Here is a 21,613-nt window from a genome sequence, read left to right on the forward strand (position 1 = left end):
GAAGCCAGAAGAGGATCAGTGATAGGAGAAAAGTAATAAACATGTTAACCATAAAGGGAAGACTGTCAGATCAAGTGTACAGGGTAAGCTGCTCAGATCAAAAAATACTTGCACTGTGATGTTCCAAAGCTTTGTGTAGAGCGACTGTAGTTACGGTCCCGGATACCCAAGTGATCATATTGGAATCAAGCATACATATCTTAACCCAGCGGATCTAGAGTTTCAAAGGATCTTTGAAAGTTGGGCCTTGTGATAGCTGTAGCGGCAGGTATTAATGCTTAATCCTCATTGGATGAGTTGCGGGTGTCTCGTGAAGATAGAGATCCTTTCCGCATAATTGGGTCAGGTAGTGGGAGAGTGGGATCTTCGTCCTCATCGTTTTCTGGCTGTTTCCTTCGTCGTTGGTTTCTGTTAGGGATAGCGTTCCATACCAGTGGATTACTGTCCCAGTCCGGTAATGTCATTGATGGAATGCCCAGGTCAGTACAGAAACCCTCTACGCCATCTGCGTTGCGGAGAGTAAAGAGTTTACCCCCTTGTTGTACTGTCAGTGCAAAAGGAAAGCGCCAGCGGTACATAAAGCCTTTATTTTTCAACGCTGTCAGCAGCGGTTTCAAGGCCCTGCGTTTAGCCAAAGTAATAGCAGAAAGGTCTTGATATAGATTGATTGGAGTCTCATTGAAGAGTATTGCGTCTTGGGATCTTGCTTTACACATGATTTCCTCTTTAAGTGGGAATGAGTCCAAGCAGCATATTACATCTCTTGGCTTGTCGTTATCCGAGCCTTTTGGCCTAAGCGCTCTGTGGGCCCTTATGAATCCGATCTGTGTTTCTGCGGGGCGCTCTAACAGTTCGTTGAAAATAGATGAGAGTGCATGATCTAAACGGTCAGACGCCACAGTCTCCGGTAGGCCTTTAACTCTTATGTTGCATCTGCATCCACGGTTATCTAAATCTTCGATTTGACGCGTATGTTCCGCTAGCCAGTTGGTATGGTCATCTGAGGTATGGTGGAGGGACTGCAGTTGGGAGGCCTTATTTGAGTCTGCTGCTTCCAAGTGGTGGAGACGGACTCCTATGGCGGCTACATCATTGCGGACCTCCGCTATGGCTGTGTGAAACGAGGCTTTGATGTCCTCTGCCATAGCATACATATCAGCCAGTGTGGGGGCTATGCGTGTTAGGTCACCCACCTTTGAAGTAGTTGGCGGTGATATGTCCGGAGAAGCCTGGGAGGGTTGTGTGTCTTTCGTCGGCGCCATCTTGGAAATCTGGGCCCGGGAGTTTTGTGAACGGAAAAGTTCTGGTACGGTCTTCCCCTTCTGCTGATGAATCAGCTTATGTTCTGCGGTAGTGTTTAGTGAGCGGCGGGAGCTCCTCATATCCAGAAAATAGTCTCTGGGGAAAGCAGGAATAGACGCTTCAGGTGGGCGTTGTGCAGGAGCTAGGGATTAAGCAGCCATCACGTTGCAGCATCAAGCCACGCCCCCTAAAAACTTGATTTTAATGAGACTTCAGAGTCTCTTTAAGTGCTCAATTTTGGAAAAGTTGTGAAATACTTGTTCCCTTTGGACTGTCTGGGGATTTGCATCATTACAGAATACTGGTTACCAATACAGAACATCTCTCTCCGATAAGTATAAACCTACAGTCCTGTTGATGTTCACCTTAATGTTGACAAAATTTGGCATGCTTCATCGAAAAAATACTCTGCCCTATAGATGGTGCAATATGAAAGGGCATATAGACTTAATCTGTGTTTAAAGAGTAACTGTCAGGCTGCAGAAGCTAATTTAAACCTCTATTCTCCTGTGTTAAACAGTTTAGAAGGAAGCCAAAAAGGCAATACTGTAGTTAAAAATCTCTCTTACATTTGATGTGTTCTTATCAGCAAAGCTGTTAGACCCAAGCTCTTAAGAGGACGCAAGCCGCATACCATACTGCAAAGCATTCTGGGGCCCTCCCCTCGGCTGCTAATGAGAAGTTACAGGATCAAGTTTCAGCAGCTTGTAACTCAGTCCAGCGCACAGCACTGAAAAATCTCCAGGCAGAGTACACTGCAGGAGTCCGCTATTGTTCCTGGCTACATGGCTAATTAATATTCACTGCACACTAGTGTTATTCAGTACGAGCTTTTCTGTGATCAGGAAGCAGGCAGGACATGACGACACATTTGGCTTCATAGGAGACAGACAAACATGGAACCTGCCATGAGCTGTCAGGAGCATCATTCTCTGCAAATACTATATAAAAATTCTGTGAAATCCAAATGTGGACAGTGAAATGCATATGTAATGTAAGTACAGCCAATATTTAGCTACTGATATATGTGTTTATTTTCTCTGAGACCCTATACCTAACAGCTCCTCTTTAAGGGCAATTCCGTGAATATACTTTTTGAGAATAGACACATAATCTTGTGATTTTTTTATAGTAATTTATTGACCATGTTCAGCATGGGTCCAGTGTTTTTGTTTATAGCTATAGATGTATAGAGCAAGATGTCTGGCATTGCTTTAATGTGTGCTGTTTCCCCCACAGAAAATGCTGATAACTGCAGGATTCTGGAAAAATTGAAGACCTACGAAGAGGACATCCAAGACCTTATGGAGGCTGTCAAAGGACTCCAAACCTCCATTAAAGAGTTAAGGGCAGACTTTGCCCATTTTAAAAACAGTCTCCCTGTTAATGAACTACAAGTCATCATTAACGAGTTGAGGGCAGACATTGCCAATTTTACAAAGAATGCCAATTAGTAGAAGTGCTTACTGGAATCAAACCCTTCTCTCCCCCACTTACCCAATTTTACTCATGATTACTGAATGTTTAAGTGCCTGTCCTCACACCTCCTCTGTGTAGAAATGGTCTAGATAGAAGGAGCACATTATTGCCAGAATTGCACATAACCACAAGACTTCAGACACCCCAAGCCTGTGACATGTGGCAGCTGGTAGAACAATATAGGGTTGGTTCACAAAATGTGTATCTCTCCAAGCAGCTCGGGGTGACCCAAAACCAATAGGAAAGTAGAAGGGTCTAAAAGAGACTGGTGAGCCTTCCCACTAAAAAAACAATGCTTAGTGTGGTTTGCTTTCTTAAAACAGAAGGTACTTGCGATAATTCAGATTTAGGTTATCATCTGTGGTTACCCACAATGTACACTGCAGAATATGCAAATTATCTCTATTTGCCCGGCTTAAATCCAGAACCGCTGGTGTATAGCAAGCCTATAGCTTTACAGAGGCATTTTCAGCCACAAAAACAAATTCTATTTAAACACTGAAATGTGTTTGTAATGCTGCCAGGAATCTCACCCTGCTTTGCAAGCTCTACAATCTATTCAGAAGCCTTTCTGCTGTAATAAACCTTATCTGTCAGCCTGACTATTATCTGCCATTGCTGTGGAGAAAGCTTGTCATCTCCCCTCCCACATTCATTCTTCTCACGGATTGGTCTGAGCACACTTCAGTGTGATAGGTTTAGGATAAAACATGATCCTGTGCTGACACATGGTTATAATGCAAGCCAGAATGACACAACAGATTGGAGGAGAAAAGAAAAAAAAACTTAAGGGAAGAAATGACATAACGATTTAGCCTCAAACTGTGAGAAAAAGACATTGCCCCTGCCAGGAACAGAATTCTCTTCATTTACTATATAAAATTCACAGATTCCAAACATGGATAGTACAATACATCGGTTATGTAAGTAGATCAAGTATGTATCTACTTATATATGTGTTTTCTTCCTGGCATAATATGGCTGATCCTTCTGCTTTAAATCTTACAGAGCCACATCAACCCAACTTGCAGGCAGCCTGTTTTGGCTGTCACACTATTTCTCCTTATCTGACTAAACTCATGATTTGGCTCTTCTTATCTGATTTAACTCCTGACTTATCTCTTCCTATGGGGTTTATTGATGAAACTCTTGTAAAAATGTGCTTTTTAAATCAGAGTTTAATGTATCAACTCAAGACCAAGAAGCCCAATCCAACTAACTTTTTCTCCTAACTTTTCTCTTAGGTGTTATTTTCACATCTTATGAATAAATGCGGTTTTAAAGGGAAGGTTCAGAGACTGTTGAAAAACAATAAAAATCCGCATCCACTTACCTGGGGCTTCCTCCAGCCCGTGGCAGGCAGGAGGTGCCCTCGGCGCTGCTCCGCAGGCTCCCGGTGGCCGACCCGACCTGGCCAGGCCGGCGGCCAGGTCGGGCTTCTTCTGCGTTCCAAAATGCGCCTCACGGCGGCGCGCTGACGTCATCGGACGTCCTCCGGGCTTTACTGCGCAGGCTCACAACTACTGAGCCTGCGCAGTACAGCCCGGAGGACGTCCGATGACGTCAGCGCGCCGCCGTGAGGCACATTTTGGAACGCAGAAGAAGCCCGACCTGGCCACCGGCCTTGCCAGGTCGGGTCGGCCACCGGAGACCACTGGGAGCCTGCGGAGCGGCGCCGAGGGCACCTCCTGCCTGCCACGGGCTGGAGGAAGCCCCAGGTAAGTGGATGCGGATTTTTATTTTTTTTTATCCCTCCCTGAACCTTCCCTTTAATCCCCCAGCAAGCAAGAAAATACTCAAAATATTTCAACAATACATTTCACCTACTTATTGGTAATTTTTCAATTGCAGAGTGCTGAAAAGTTATTAATCAGAAGATGAATAATTATTTCCTAGGAGAAAACTTAAGAGACAAAGTTCAGTATTGGAATTGTCCCAATGGCCCTGATTCACTAACCGGCGCTAAGTACTAGTGCCGGAGTGAACAGAGGGTTTGTGGGCAATAAACAGCTGATCGCGCACTAATATTGGCACAAACAGCTTGCGCGCACTAAGGTGCGATGATAACGGTGTGCGGTGCGACGATAATGTCGCACTGATCGCGCGCTATATGGCCTTTGTGTGCATAAAGTCGCATCCATGTGCGCGCAAAGGCCATATAGTGCGCGATCAGTGCGATGTCATCGCACCGCACGCCGTTATTGTCGCACCATTATCGTTGCACCTTAGTGCGCGCAAACTTGAGCACAAACAACATAACGCTTTCTTTTGTGTGCACAAACTGTTTGGGCATCCTAACCGCACTAGCGCCGGTTAGTGAATCACGCCCAATGTGTCCTAACTCATATATCCCTCCTTGTCAGTTTATCTCATGAATTAGCTTCCCTCACCCTCTTATCTCTTGAATTAGGTTAGTGAAATGATCTGCTCAGCTGTCTGCACAGGCAGACAGCTTTTTGACCATTCTTTAGGTCTGAGTGTTGCAGGTCTCTGGAAAAGAGACCTGTCTTCACTCTGCAAGTTTCAGAGTTGCTCTGCTGGTGAGGAATTTGCATCCACTTGTCATGCAAATTGCTTAGCTGCTTCCTTTGATGGCTTGCAGTATAAATGCCATTTCCTCCCAGAATTCCCTGCTGGTCATGATGGTTTGTTCCTGCTAACTTACCTGGGGTCTCAGCCTCTGCTTATTGTTTGCTATATTGCCATCTTAGTGTAGTTAATTCTTGGGGAGTGCTCCTTGCATTCCTATTTAGTGCAGTCAGCTTGTGTATAATTTGTACTGCTTATTCGGTCTTGTCTTGTCTGTGCGATTGAACTGATGCCAGCGGTTGGCGATAGTGAATCGTTCTGTCTTGAACTTTGATCGCATTTGCCCTAGCGTTAGAGGCGGTGGATCTTTCTGATCTGTATCTTGGAGTATACCCTCGGCTGCGGTTGCTGCTGGTTGCTCCTTCTGTCTGTCTTATTGTGCGGATCGCACTCGCTCTTGCGGAAGAGCAGTGGATCCTTTTCAGTCCTGTTCCTGTGTGCGGGTTTATTCCTCTGCACTCCACAGCTCCATCTGCCGGTGGGAATTCCCCTCTACAGGTGCATTGCACCGCAGTTGGGTTCTGTTATTCAGACGTTTGTGGAGGATTTCCGCAGTGTCGGCGCACATCTTGTGCGCTGACCTCGGAGATATTCCGCAATCGTTACAGTTAGCTCTCCTTATTTGTTTTTCCTATGAATAAGCTCTTCTTATATAGCTAATGTGAAAAAATAATCTGAGATAATAAACATTTGTCTCAGGCATATTGCAGAAATTTCCAAACAACTTCTCTAGACTGTGGCAGTTAGATATTTTCCTTCCTACTGGCCAATTTTCTCTTATTGTACATAGCATTGCATTGAAGGAGACTATAGCTTCTATAGATATCTTGTCTTCCTACATTTTCCATAAGAAATTATGAGTTATGTTTATCTGCGTCAGCCACTAGTGGGTGGTAGAAGTGGTTTTTGCTTTAAAGAGGAGTCACTCACATCATAAAAACAATGCACCAACAAAATGCTGAAATAAGTGAAACATATACAATTCTATTATGACCACTTAAAATGAGTTCAAGTGCTCTGTCAGTAATAAATACAAAATAATACTGTTCATAAGCAAAGGTACAAAAATCCCCACAAAACCCACACCAGCTGCTCCACCCTAAGCATGCAACCCGTTTATTTTTATTATTTTTTTTGCGCCACAAAGGTGTGCTCATGCTGATTCTCTGCGCGCATGAGAAAAGGGCGGCATGAAAAAAAAGGGCCCGGCTGGATAATGAAATGGCATCGGTGGATAACGAAATCTGATAACGATAAACATTGTTGTCAAACTTGGTCAACGATAAATACCGTTGTAAAAGCAGGCGGGAATTAATAACGAACACATATTAACGTTAACAAACGTTATGTAATTCAACAATACAGCTTAACCCAACCCTACTCTCACACAGAACCCTCCCCTGGTGGTGCCTAAAACTAACCACTCCCCTGGTGACGCCTAACCCTAACCACCCCACCGGTGGTGCCTTATACTGACCACCCCCCTGGTGGTGCCCAATGCTAACCCCCCCCCCCCCGGTGGTGTCTCACCACCCCCCTGGTCGTGCCTAACCCTAACCACCCCCCGGTGTTGCCTAAAACTAACCCCCGCCCAGGTGGTGTCTAACCCTAACCACTCCCGCTGGCGTTGCCTAACCCTAACCACTCCCTCTGCAGAAACACCCTTTTACACATAGAAATTATAACATTTTTGAAAACATAAAAGTCTGTACATATTGCCAAATAATATGACAAAAACGATAACATTGCAAGCTTCTAAAATGATAACATATTTCAAAAACTTTAATGTTCTAATGTTGTTAACTATATTTATCGCCGTATTTTTGCGTATCAACAATAATTACATTAGAGTCTATGGCGGCACCCTTCTCGTCCACCCTCAGCCGGCGCCTTTTTTTCCTGTTACTGATTCTCTATTTATGCCTTTGCCACTTGCCATATGCAGAGCATGTAGATTTCCATACAGTGCATGGCAGAAGTAACATCCTCACCAATTTATATTTGAATTTCTGTAGACCGATGTTTTGCATTTCATTCATTTTTGATGTTGTAAGAAGATGTTACACTCATATACATGTCCCCACATTCTATTTTCGACCCATTGGCATCACTATACAATGAAGCATTTTTGATCTTGCTTACAGATTGTATGGAATACTTTTTTGCGTAGAAAAATACAAAAGTTGCATAAAAACAAATAATGTGTTTGCATTGTTTGATTACTTTTATATTTGGATATTTTTTTTACCCTGTCCTGCTATTTGATTATCTGTTAGCGTTTAGGACTGCTCGTTCCTTAAAGGACCACTATCATGAAAATTGTAAAAATTTTAAATTACGTAAACACATACAAATAAGAAGTATGTTTCTTCCAGAATGAGACATAAATTACTTTTCTCCTAAGTTTCTGTCACTTACAGTAGGTAGTAGAAATCTGACAGAACCGACAGGTTTTGGACTAGCCCAGCTCCTTATGGGATATTCTTAGGGTTTTCTTTATTTTCAAAAGCACTTAGTGAATGGCAGTTGCTCTGCCCAACTGCCAAAAAAGTGTGCAAACCGGTAGGGGGGCGGTCTGCATTTTTTTATATAAATCCTTTTCAGGGATTGTCTCTTTAGAAAAAATAAAGGCCAAAATCCCTACATGAAGAGATGGACAAGTCCAAAACCTGTCGATTCTGTCACATTTCTACAGCTTTGGCTACCCTACCTACAGGGAGGGAGGGGGAAAGAATCATTTGGCTAACTACAGGGAGAGAGGGTGGGGGGAGAAGCAGCTGGCTACCTATAATGCAGGGGAAGAGGGAGCATCTGGTTACCTATACAAAATTGGAAGGTTATTTGCACACGTCTACTAGAAGGGGTGGGGGAGTGTTGATTGGGGGCGGCTAGTGACAGTTGGCCTTAGGTGGTAAAAAAGTACAAATCCAGCCCTGCCCATGGGACGGAGCCAGTGTAGTAAAACCTACACGACGTTAGGTTTAAGCAGCCACAAGTGTGGCACACATAGATTTTACTGCAGGTGGCCCCAAAGCAGTTTAGGTGTACATAATCGTATATGTTTTTAAGCAACATTACTGTCATGAGATGTATGCAGCTGTTTTTGATCACCTGACCCAGTTTCTCAGATATTGAGCAAACACCTAGACTTAATGCCAATGAATACTAATGAGACTGTTCCTGAATGCAGAATTATACCTGAGGTCTACGAAGCCAAATCCCAGTAAAGTGCGAAAGTTTGGATGTTTGGATGTAACAATGGCTTAACGGATTTGAATGAAATTTGACACACACATAGTATATTACCTGGAATAACATAAAGGGTACATGTTATTCCCATAACTAAATACAAATGTCACTGGGATAATATAAACTGCAGCCATTCTTACACTGTTAATGGCAGGGTTCTCAAACTTTGCACAGTTGGTCACTGGGTGACTGAGATTAATATTCAGGAAAGTGGGTGGAGCCCACAAAAGCCAATCAAAATGCACCTATTGATTTTCAAGGGGAATATTTCATTGCTGCCATTCCTGCACTGTTAATGGCACAAACCTCAAACCTATTACAGTTAGTCATCGGGTGACTGGGGTTCAAATTCAGAAAAGGGTGTGGAGCCACAAACAGCCAATCAGACTTGTTTCATTTCAATCCAAATCATTGATGCCAAAGACCGCAAAGCTCACAAACTTTGTCATTGAGTAATTGAGTAATTGTGTGTTAGGGTTAGAAAAAGTGGGCGCAGCCAACACCAGCCAAATACATACCCGGGCAATGCTGGGTCATCAGTGGGCAGAGACAAATACAAATTTCACTGGGAAAATATAAACTGCAGCCATTCTTACACTGTTAATGGTAGGGTTCTCAAACTTTGAACATTTGGTCGCTGAATTAATGGGATTAATATTCAGAAAAATGGGTGGAGCCTACAAAAGCCAATCAAGCCAATCAAAATTTGCCTATTGATTTTCAAGGGGAATATTTAATTTCTGCCATTCTTGCACTGTTAATGTCACAAGCATCAAACCTGGTACAGTTGGCCATTGGGTGAATGGGGTTCAAATTCATAAAAGGGGGTGGAGCCACAGCCAATAAGATTTGTTTCATTTCAATGCAACCGCAAAGCTCACAAATTAGGTAATTGAGTAACTGAGTAATTGTGTGTTAGGGTTAGAAAATGTGGTCGGAGCCAACACCAGCCAGATACATACCTAAGCAATGCCGGGCCATCAGCTAGTGTGCAATATGTGTGAATTAGCTCTGAAACACTACTTTCCTCCTTAGCCAAATCTCTCCCCACCCTACACTGTGATGGTAAGGCCTTTTAACATTTACCATGTTTTGTTGCGTTACATTTTACTACCACAGCTCGTCACAATGGTCATGGTAAAGTAAACCTTAGGTTCTGTACAGAAAAAAGAGCCTCTGGGGGGTACTTACCTCAGGATGGGGAAGCCTTTGGACCCTAATGAGGCTTCCCCGTCCTCCTGAAAATGCCTGAACCAGCATTGGGGGGAAAAAATAGCATTGCCATTCGCCACAACGCACATTTGCACTAGTGGCTTCCAGCTTGGGCTCCGGCAGAAAATGCAGAGCCCGATTGATCTGCTCTACTGCGCAGCTGTGAGGCCTGTGCCTGCAAAGTAGAGCGGACCAAATCAGGCTCATCTATTGCCGCCTGAACCCAAGCTGGAAGCTGCTAGTAAGCATGCATGCATGCCAACAAACGACCAACAAGGGCATCTTCGGGGATCCCAGCCCTGGAACACCTCTACTGTGGAGGATGGGGGCTCTTTAGGGTCCAGAAACTTCCCCCTTACTGAGGTAAGTATCCCCTAGAGGCACTTTTTTCACTACAGGTTCACTTTAAAGCCAATGGAATATGACACACTTCCTGCGATTCGGTAGCCTGTATTACCGCACACTGTGTGCAGCACCAAAGCAATGAAAGTCAATGGTAACGTGAACATCTTGTATTTTGGGCATGTTTTGCAGTGTGGTGCGCATACATAGATGGAGACTGTAGACTTGCAGATGATGTACTTACTGGCCAGCAGTATACATGTGACTGAAATGTGTGACTTTTTAAAAGGAATCTGAAGTGAAAATAAACTTATGAGATAATGATTTGTATGTGTAGTACAGCTAAGAAATAGAACATTAGTAGCACAGATATGAGTCTAATATTGTTTCCAGTGCAGGAAGAGTTAAGAAACTTCAGTTGTTATCTATGCAAAAGAGCATCTCTGCGCTCTCAGACTAATTTAGTCAGAGAGCAGTGCTCTTTTCTGAAGCACTTATCTCAACCTGTCTCTCACTGTTTCTTGTTTTTTTAAGGTTTTTCTGCCAGGAAGTTCAAATGGTCATTAGCTCTGCTCTGTTTAATGATTTAAAATACAGAGTGTCATTTGTAAACTGCAATGAAAGCATAATTCAATGTCATAAAAAAGCTATATAACTGGAAAAAATAATAATATGAATCTCTTTTCTTTTCTACTCATGTTCTATTAATTATCCATACAATTTATAATATTACGTTTTTTCCAATTTCCCTCTCAATGCAGTGTAACACATATATTAAAGTGTGTATAATAGTGCAGTACAAATGCATTGCGATAGCCATTTTGCCACTTGCAAATTGCATCACACTAAAGGTGGCCACACACCATACAACTTTTTAAATATCTGTTCAATTCAAGAATAGCAATCCATTTTTCTGACTGATTGTAACAATTCAAAAATCTGACCAATTTACCACACACCTATGTTCAATTTTTTCCCAATCATGAATACAATAATCGTAAGCTCAGAAAAAAAATTGATTGTCATTTACTTGATGTACAGTTCCAATCCATCACACACCATACAATCCTTGATAAAGTTGGTCTGAAATTTCCGACATGTCCAATCGAAAACAAAGAAAAGCTCTCGATTTTTCGTGACAACTGATTGAAGTTATCGAATTGGTGAAAAATTGGATCTTTTAATTGTATGGTGTGTGGACACCTTTAGGCCTCTTTTCCATGGGCACTTGAACTGTGTTCTCAGCAAGTAGTTACCAGGCAGCAGTGAGAAGTTACTACTAGGCCAGTGTTTATCAAACCTGTCCTTTTGACTCCCCAACAGTGCATGTTTTGCAGGCAGCCTCCCCTGTGCACAGATGGGGTAATTAGTGTCTCATCTACATGGAATACACCTGGCTGAGACACTAATTACCTCACCTGTGCATAGGTGAGGTTTTCTGCAAAACATGCACCATTGGGGAGTCACGAGGACAGGTTTGAGAAACACTGTACTAGGTATCTGCAAGTAGAGATGTCCAGAACGGTTCGCCGGCGAATGGTTCCAGGCGAACTTCGGGTGGTTCGCGTTCGCCTGCGAAGGCGAATTTTCCCGGAAGTTCGATTCGTCCCATAATGCTCTATTGAGCAGAATTTGACCCTCTACATCACAGTCAGTAGGCACATTGTTGCCAATCAGACTGCACCCACTCCTGGAGCCCCACCCCCCTTATAAAAGGCAAGGTCCTTGTGCCATTTTACTCACTAGTCTGCCTGCACTAATTAGTTAAGGGACAACTGCTGACACACTCTGCTAGGGAGAGTTTAGTTAGGCTCTTATAGGCTTGTTCCTAGCTAATTGTTATTACTTCCCTCAATCTTTACTCCCAGAGGGAGGAGGGTCTCATCTTCCAGGGAATTGTAGAATTTCAAAGCCAGCTTATATACCTTGGCCAAGAATTGAACCCAGGTCTAGAGTGCTTGGTAGATAGCTCTCTTAACCGCTATACCACCACCAACATTACATGCTGAAGGCAGCCTAGCATGTACCATTATGATATATCCAAGAGAAAAATTAGCTTGCTTAAAGATTTTTAGGCTTTCAAAAGCCAGCTTACATACCTTGGCCGGGAATTGAACCCAGGTCTGAGTGCGTGGTAGATAGCTCTCTTAACCGCTATACCACCACCAACACTACATGCTGAAGGCAGCCTAGCATGTACCATTATGATATAGCCTAGAGAAAAATGAGCTTGCTTAAAGATTTGTAAGCTTTCAAAAGCCAACTTACATAACTTGGCCAGGAATTGAACCCAGGTCTGAGTGCATGGTAGATAGCTCTCTTAACCGCTATACCACCACTACATTCTGAAACCAGCCTAGCATGTACCATTATGATATACCCTAGAGAAAAATGAGCTTGCTTAAGGATGTGTAGTATGTCAAAAGCCAACTCACATTGGCCAGGAATAGAACACAGTCTCTGTGGCACAATTGGTTAGCGTGTTTGGCTGTTAACTAAAAGGTTGGTTTTTCAACCCCACCCTGGCATGGCCTTGCCTTTTGTGTTCAACAGTTGTCCAAAGAGAACCCCAGATAGCCATGTAGATTCATCTCTCTCTCTCTCTTTAGTAGGGATGGTCACCGCTTTTCGCGGAATTATATTTTCCGCAATTTTGGGCGGAAATTGGTCATTCCATTCCGTTTGGTCATAACGGAATTGCTTTTTCAATCCGGCAGAATTCCGAAATTGCCTGTGAAATTCTGCTGGTATCCGTTGATGCCATTGAAGTGAATTTTCAGCTTAAAACCATTAAGTCCTAGAGGGAGAGAGAGAGCAAGCTCATGTTTCTCTTGGGTATATCATAATGGTACATGCTAGGCTGCCTTCAGCATGTAGTGTTGGTGGTGGTATAGTGGTTAAGAGAGCTATCTACCAAGCACTCAGACCTGGGTTCAATTCCTGGCCAAGACCTGGGTTCAGTTCCTGGCCAAGGTATATAAGTTTGCTTTTGAAATTCTACAATTCCCTGGAAGATGAGACCCTCGAGGTAGAGAGGGATACACTGCCTGATGTTGTAAAGCAGTGTAGGCCTGAATGAGATTTGTGACCTTAAAATAGGGGTTTATGTGAAATCCAGATTTTTGCCTGGGACTTTTGATGTGTATTTCACTCAATCATGTCTTCCTCCAGGTATTAGATCCCTTGAAACATGTTTTCTATCATTTTTCCAGCCGGTAGAAATTTTTCTAAATTTTTAAGTTCGCCTCCCCATTGAAGTCTATTGCGGTTCGCGAACTTTTACGCGAACCGAACCTTCCGCGGAAGTTCGCGAACAGGATTCGCGAACCGAAAATCTGAGGTTCGCGACATCTCTATCTGCAAGCAGTTGTGAGAGCTTGAGAGACATTTAAGCCTCTTGGGCCTCTTTTCCATGAGCAGTTGATAGGGAGAACTGCTCGTGGAAAAGAGGTCTAAGTGTAAAAGGACCCTAAAGCAGAATTTACATTTAAAACTCTTTGGATTAGTACAGCTAACACCCTCTATTATTTTGAAGGACAAATTAACCTTGTTATGCTTTTCTTGAGAACTTACATTTCTGTGAAACAAAACATCTGGGCATGTAAGCTTTTTAAAAGTGTAAAATAGCCATTTGTAATATCGGCAATCAGATCTACTGGAATATTTATGGAACAAAGTTCCTCTTAAATGCTTCCATAGTAGTAAATGCAATGTCAATGCCTGCCTCCATAGAAATAATCAACTGTTAACTAGGGAGTGCCTGGAAAGTTATCCATGCTCTTTGTACTTGTAGAAGCTCTTAGTAGAGCACATATATCCTTATGTTACTTCCTGGGGCATAATCTATAGACATTTTCTTTTTGTGTATAGTTCTCTTCTGGGGTAGTGTGGGCACTGAATTATGCTGAATGTGTATTTTGCTGTAGAAAGTACTGGGCATCTAGATGGGCTCTCATTATTGGGTCTCATGTTTGCTTCCTTTAAGCCTTGTACACACTTTCAATTATAATTGGCCAATGATTGGTCATTTTTTCCACCTCCATGTAGTATGGGAGCTTACCTGCACGGTCTGCTCATAGTATTCAGAATCTTTTGGCCCTCATACTACATGGAAGTTTGTAAAATTGGCCAAATATAATTGATGGTGTGTACAAGGCTCTAGGCCTCTTTTCCAGTGGCAGTGAAATGTCTCTCAAACTCTCACAACTGCTTGCTGAGCACACAGATCAACTGCTCGTGGAAAAGGGGCCTTAAAGACAGCAAAAAGAGGTCCTAAGTCTTAGGCCTCTTTTCCACATACTTTTGATAGGCAGTAAAATGCCTCTCAAACTCTCACAACTGCTCGCTGCTGCCTGGTAACTGCTTGCTGAGCACACAGTTCAACTGCCCGTGGAAAAGAGGCCTTAAAGAGAACCTGAACTGAAAATAAAAAGTCAAAATAACCATACACACATCATACTTACCTCCTGTGTAGTCTACTCCTCAATCTCTTTCTCCTCTCCTGCGTCGCATTTGATCACTGTGATCAATGGAATTCTCCGTCCTCCATTTTAAAAATGCCCATTACCCTATAACAGCTTCCTGGTCAGCAACACAGTTAAACTGTAATATCGCCCACTTGAGCCATTGGGAAACATGGACATTACCTTGCACATTCAGTTGTAGCTGACAGCAGCTGATATATAACTGACAGCAACTGGTATATTTCAGTTCTGACAAAATGTTGTCAGAACTGGAAGGGATCACTGTAGAAGAAAATGGTGAGCTTCTGAGAGGAACTGGTGGTGAGGTTAGTATGTAATATTCATTTGCAGCTACATCATGTGTTTATTTTATATAATTTTACTCACTTCAGGTTCCCTTTAAAGAGGTGCCAAGCCATAATGACATAAAGCTGAACATAAAAAATAATTCTGCATACCCATTTTTATCTTAAAGTGACACTGGCCCTTAATCAATTTAAGTTTTCTCCTAGGAGATTATTTTTCATCCTCTGTTTAAAATAAGTTTTAATTTCTCTTCAATTTATTTTATTTATTTATATAGCACCGACATATTACGCAACGCTATACAGAGTATATTGTCTTGCCACTAACTGTCCCTCAGAGGAGCACACAATCTAGTCCCTATTCAATTGCAAAAGTACCATAAAGTAGGTGAAAAAGTACCGCCAAAATTATTCAGAGTATTTTTTTGCTTGATAATGGCTTAAAATTAATTTTATTGATGAGGTGTAAAAACGCAGAAAAAGTTAATTGCATAAGGGCAAGTCTGTCAGAAATAGAGATGTAGCGAACGGTTCGCCGGCGAACGGTTCCAGGCGAACGTTGTGGGTTCGCGTTCGCCTGCAGCAGGCGAACTTTTTCGTAAGTTCGATTCGCCCCATAATGCACTATGAGGGTCAACTTTGACCCTCTGCATCACAGTCAGCAGGCACATTGTAGCCATTCAGGCTACACTAAGCCCTGGAGCCCCACCCCCCTTATATAAGGCAGCCTCCGGCGGCCATGACACTCACTCGTGTGCCTGTTGCAAATAGACAGACATTAGGAGAGCTGCTGCAGATTTTTTCTCCTAGGGAAAGATTAGTTAGGCTTTTGGCTTGCTCCTGGCTGATTGTTATTGCTAAAATAGCACCCCTCAACAGCTCTTTTGAGAGCTAATGTTTTCCTGATGTGTTTTTTTGTGTGTGTTGCTCACTGACACTGACATTATACAGCCCTATCTGTTGCAGCTGGACCTTGGTAATTGTTATTACTGTGCCAGCCGGGCCCTGCCTAACTATCTATACTGGGACACCTACCTATGCCTACCTAACTACTGGGGCACCTAACTACCTATACGGGGACACCTACCTACCTACCTATACTAGGGGACCTACCTATGCCTACCTACCTATAGTGGGCCTCCTACCTACGCCTAGCTAACTACTGCGACACCTACCTATGCCTACCTACCTATACTGGGTCTCCTACCTATGCCTAGCTAACTACTGAGGCACCTACCTACCTATACTGGGTCTCCTACCTTTGCCTAGCTAACTACTGAGGCACCTACCTACCTATACTGGGTCTCCTACCTATGCCTAGCTAACTACTGGGACACCTACCTATGCCTACCTACCTACCTATACTGGGACTCCTACCTATGCTTACCTACATACAAGAAGATAATAAGGTCGTTGCTTCATTGTGGACAGACCAAATTTGATCAGTGGACAGTCACTGTTCTATCATTGAGCTACCACAGCCCGGCGACCATATGGGCTGGAAAACTGCCACGGCCTGCACTCTCGCCATGGTGCGCACCAGTCCAGCGCGGCCGTCACTACACAAACAGCTTTTTGCGGTGTGTTACACAGTAAGTTTGGCGTGTCAGTGTGAAGCAGTACTCTAATTACACTACCTGATTGATGTATACACATGCAAGATGTTTTAAAGCACTTTAAGCCTGCAATTTAGCATTCAATGTGATTTCTGCCCTTAAAACGCTGCTTTGCGTCACATCCAGATTTTTCCCCGGGACTTTGGGCGTGTATCCCACTCCGCCATTACCCCCTCCAGGTGTTAGACCCCTTGAAACATCTTTTCCATCACTTTTGTGGCCAGCATCATTTTTTCTATTTTTCAAAGTTTGCATCCCCATTGAAGTCTATTGCGGTTCGCGAAGTTTTCGCGAACCGAAAATCGAAGGTTCGCGACATCTCTAGTCAGAAACACTTTCCATATACTGTATTTCTGTATATTGGCATGATACCATGCACTCCCAGTGCTGTTTAACCAAGGCTGTTTAGCTATGCAGAACTCTCCTACTAGATCATTCTGGGACACCAGGGCCAATATGCAGTTTACATTTTCTCCTGAGTTTTCTCCTAGGTGATATTTTCACACCTTGGGCTTGATTCACTAAACTGTGATAACTCGTATCACGGTCCCCCTAGTGTTTTCACATACGTTTTTGCATTTTGTGTGCGTTTTCGTGAAAACGCACTCAAACAGCGAAAATACACGCAAAAACACTAGCGTGGCCGTAATATGAGTTATCACGGTATAGTGAATCAAGCCCTCATCATAAAATGCCCTTTAAACCCCCAGCAAGCAAGAACATACTCAAAATAATTGTGATAGTACTTTTTTGCCTACTTTTGGGTACTTTTTGAATTGTAAAATGCTGAAAATTGCAGTTTATGTACACAGCAGAGAAAGGCAGTGCTACTTGAGACAAACTGCACCCACATGACTAGCTGCATGAGTGTGCAGAGCCTACTTATAGACAACATGCATATTCTGCATTCAAATCAGGTGCACCAAATTACCATTGGAGGATGTTGGTTTCCATAATAGTTTGCATGCAAATTATCAAGTACTTGACCTTCCCACTACAATGAGGTCATCCTCTGCTGGGAGGGGCCCTACCTCTAACTAAATTAAAAACATGCCCCCAAGTTATGCATATGCATGTTTTTAGTCATTTGGATGCAGCTTGTCTTAAGTAGCACTGCCTTTCTCCGCTGTGTACATAATTTCTAAAGTAATATTGATGAAATAAGTAATTCTATTCATTAAGCTATATATTCAGTAAAATGGGAGAAAATAAATTCCATGGTCATTTAGTTTGTCCACAGTACAGATGCATTTAAAACTGTTAATCAGAGTCAAATAAGAGTTTACAGTGGTTCTGCACTGGCTGCTGATTTGTGGGCCAGACATTATGCCAAGTGCACAGGTTCTGCAACTTTTATTTTCAGGATATCCTGCCAAATATTCAGTTTGGCCACAACCCAATTCAATTTGCCCATGACTAGTTTTTGTTTTGCTGTTATTGCTAATACTGCCCTGCTTTTTCAGGTAGAGCATACCAGGAAACTGCATATGATAACACACACATTTTATAGCAGGGAATGAGGTTAAACATTAATTCTTCTCAGACTTCTCTGTAGCCATCTGCGCTGGTTAGAGGCTAGAGCTGCATTAACTCAGGAGAGGAACAGACAGCACAAAAGCTTCAACCAGGAGTTACAGCTACAGAAGGGTCGCTATATCCAGGCATCATTGAAAGTAGGAAAATGGAAAAGACAACAGCAACAATGAGTTTATTCATCTCTTCTATACTGCTGCTGGAACTTTCAGGTAGGATGTTTTTACTATATGCGGTATAAATGAGTTGTTTTAGAAAAATAAGAATTTCATCAGCATCAAATGTAACTACTAAGAGTGACATGCATTCAAGTGACAAATCAAAACTTAAATTTAAAGGCCACATTATGTATGTGTGACAGGGGTCCAGTGTGATTTGATTATTTTGTTCAATGTACAGTGTGTCCTGACCTTTATGTCTAATTAGTTCTGTTTTTTGACTGCTTTGCACTGAGCAAGCATTGCAATGCTTCTGCTAGTGTTTATAGAAAGAGAAAAACATTTTTTTTTATTCTTTCTAACTACATTTTTTTTAATAGAGTACAATGTATTGATCAGAGATACATAAGAATCAGAATCAGAATCATTTATTTCGCCAAGCATCCTGCCCTCAGATCCTGTCTTACGTAGAGTTAGTCAGACTTGAGGGACGGACCGATCAGTTCAGCAGTGTCACAGCTCGGATCGTGATTTGTGCTGGGGTTGTAGTGCTGATGGGAGTATTTGGAGGGAGTTTAGGAGGCTGACAGCCGAGGGGAAGAATGCGTTCATGTGCCTCGCAGTCCTTGTTGAGATGGCCCGAAGCCTCCGGCCCAATGGGAGCAGATTAAAATAGCGGTTTCCTGGGTGGGAACGGTCGTTTGCGTTCCTCAGTGCCCTAGATTGCAGCCTCGAGTTGTGTAGGTGGGCAAGTGAGGGGAGGGGTCTCAAGTCCATTCAGAAAGCATATGGTATGTGAGTGAACTAGCAACATTTAAAGAAAGAGAGAACATGAGCAAAAACATATTTTACCTCAAATGAGCCAAAATGATATAAAAAATAAATCTATAACATCAGGCAGGCCTATACATTTAATGGACGTTCTTTTAGGCTTCTTTCCCACTAAGACGTTGCGTTAGATGCTACGTTAAGGTCGCATAACGTGCACCTAACGCAACGCATAGAGGGCAAGAAGCTGGACGTCCGATCGAGCCGCGTTAAGCGGCTCTTCATGCGTCCTGTGATGCCGTGATGCGCACTCTTGGATGCATGCGGCATCACGTGGTCCCACCGGCCAATCGCCGCACAGAGCGGCCGTTCCAGGAAGTAAACACTGCACGTCACACCGTGCAGTGAATATTAATTAGCCATGTGCCTGGCCGTGGAGGAGGAGGGGAGACCTCCAATATCACTGAGCATGTGCAAACAGTCTAACGCGGCTTAGCCGCGTAGAACGCACAGCATGCAGCACTTTGTTTTTAGCTGCTGCGTTACAATGTAACGCAACGTGGGCACTGTGAACAGCCCATTGATCTTTCATTGCTGTGCGGTGGGCTGCATTACAGGCTGCACTAACGTGTGCCTGTAACGTCTTACTGTGAAAGCAGCCTTAGAGTAGCCTGGGGGATTTCCCCTGCTTTGGTGGCTACAGCAAAATTTCCCTATCCATAAATAGATGGCCCGAACATTTTGCCAACATTTTGTTCCTAGCGAACTTGGGCTGCTCCCCGTTCACATTTACCGCAAATCTTTGTAAAGAAAATTTGCATTTGCATTTTTCCCATTAAAGGGGTACTCCGCATCCGCAGTACACGAAAACTTCGTACTGCGCCTGCACAGTAAGGTTCCACTGACGCGCACGGGAGTGAGCACACGCGCGGCCATAGCCGCGCAGCCGCAGTTCTATTCATATAGTTAGATGAATAATTAGCCCGGTGCCGCCAGCCGTGAACAGCGCATCGGTGGAGGACGGCACTGGACATTACAGCTGCAGGGAGCCGATAGAAGCCCCAGGTAAGTATCAGTTTTAGCTTTTTTTTTTAGGTACTGGAGAACCCCTGTAAAGTCAATGGCTGCCGATGTCCTGTTACATGTCCTGTAGGTTGTTTAATTACCCCAAATGTTTTCAGTTATGGATAGTGATGTAGCAAACATCAAATGTCATGCTTGTAAATGCACATTTTTGCCAAAAGTTTGCAAACTGGCCATTTTGCATTGGGCTCCATAGACTTTAATGGCAAACGAACAGCAAAACTATCAGGGCAGCTCTGCAGCCACAATTTCTTTAAAAAAGGTGTAAACATTGTACCAAAAACTGGACAATGGCATGGCAGAAGAGAATCAACTGCAAAATAGTCACCAAAAAATACATATTTTGCGCAAACATTTTTTAATGGTTAATTTTAAAACGTTATGATCTCTGATATTAGCTGTTAATAGCAAAACCCCCGTACGTGCTGCAAACATCAATTTTTCAGGGTATGTTAAGGAAAACAGTGGGAACAAGAGGAAAACCATTTTTTCAAAAAGACCTTATAGTTTTGGAGAGAATCGATGTTAAAGTTAGAGAAAAACGTTGTAATTTAAGTGCGATAAAATGACAGATAATGTATTAACATGTACTGTATATACATGTATTTATTTTAAAGTTATAACAGGAAAAAAGTATACATGTAAATGTGGTAAATGACAACCTAATGGTAGTTTAAATTTTCATATACAGTATGAGCAGAAAGAGCAGTGAATTTCATGACAGGGTTCACAGGGGGTGGACCCGCTGGAAACCCCGTGGAGGGGGCATTGCTTTGGCCAGGGATCACTATACAGTATATGGATCCATGGCAATTTTACCTATTTTTTGGAACATTTTTTTTGTTCAGAGTGTGGGAAATATGTGGGAAAGAGCAGGAGGATACATATTGGTCTATTAACTTCCTTAGCGGTATTGACGAGCTCAAAAAGAGGATCTACTAAATATTGATTTCATTTCTTTTTTGTGGTGCCCAAATTTATGCACCTGCCTAATTTTATTTAAACAATTATTGCACACTTTCTTTAAATCCAATAAACTTCATTTCACTTCTCAAATATTACTGTGTGTGTCTCCTATATGATATACTAGCGGATGACCCGGCGTTGCCCGGGTATGTATTTGGCTGGTGTTTGCTCAGCCCACTATTTCTAACCCTAACACACAAACACTCAATGACCAAGTTTGTGAGCTTTGGGGTCCTTGGCATCAATAATTTGTATATTTCCATAGATATTAAACAAATCAGATTAGCTGTTTGTGGCTCTGCCCCTCTCCAGCATTTGAACCCCAGTCACCCAATGACCAACTGTAGCAGGTGTGAGGCATCTGCTATTAACAGTGCAAAAATGACATACATTTTAATATTCCCCTTGAAAATCACCAGGTAAATGTTGATTGGCTGTTTTAGGCTCCACCCACTGTTCTGAATATTAATCCCAGTAACCCAGTAACCAACTGTGCAAAGTTTCAGAACCCTGCCATTAACAGTGAAGAAGGGTTGCAGTTTACATTT

At 42.8% G+C, this 21,613-nt stretch overlaps 2 protein-coding genes across 6 annotated transcripts in view; both read left to right on the forward strand.

Annotated features, from left to right (window-relative positions):
* Window positions 1-3,377, forward strand: part of LOC137522900 (nectin-2-like) — a 33,935-nt gene extending 30,558 nt beyond the window's left edge. For both annotated transcript variants that reach the window (XM_068243036.1, XM_068243037.1), the window contains exon 5: window positions 2,542-3,377. In XM_068243036.1, the coding sequence (XP_068099137.1) occupies window positions 2,542-2,756 (215 nt within the window). In that variant the 3' untranslated portion in view covers window positions 2,757-3,377. The remainder of the gene's footprint in view (window positions 1-2,541) is intronic.
* A 14,784-nt stretch (window positions 3,378-18,161) lies between these two features.
* LOC137522901 (carcinoembryonic antigen-related cell adhesion molecule 6-like) overlaps window positions 18,162-21,613 on the forward strand; it is a 131,946-nt gene continuing 128,494 nt past the window's right edge. For all 4 annotated transcript variants that reach the window (XM_068243039.1, XM_068243040.1, XM_068243041.1 and 1 more), the window contains exon 1: window positions 18,162-18,302. In XM_068243039.1, the coding sequence (XP_068099140.1) occupies window positions 18,239-18,302 (64 nt within the window). In that variant the 5' untranslated portion in view covers window positions 18,162-18,238. The remainder of the gene's footprint in view (window positions 18,303-21,613) is intronic.

Source organism: Hyperolius riggenbachi, chromosome 6, assembly GCF_040937935.1.
Source record: "Hyperolius riggenbachi isolate aHypRig1 chromosome 6, aHypRig1.pri, whole genome shotgun sequence".
Taxonomy (NCBI): Eukaryota; Metazoa; Chordata; class Amphibia; order Anura; family Hyperoliidae; genus Hyperolius; species Hyperolius riggenbachi.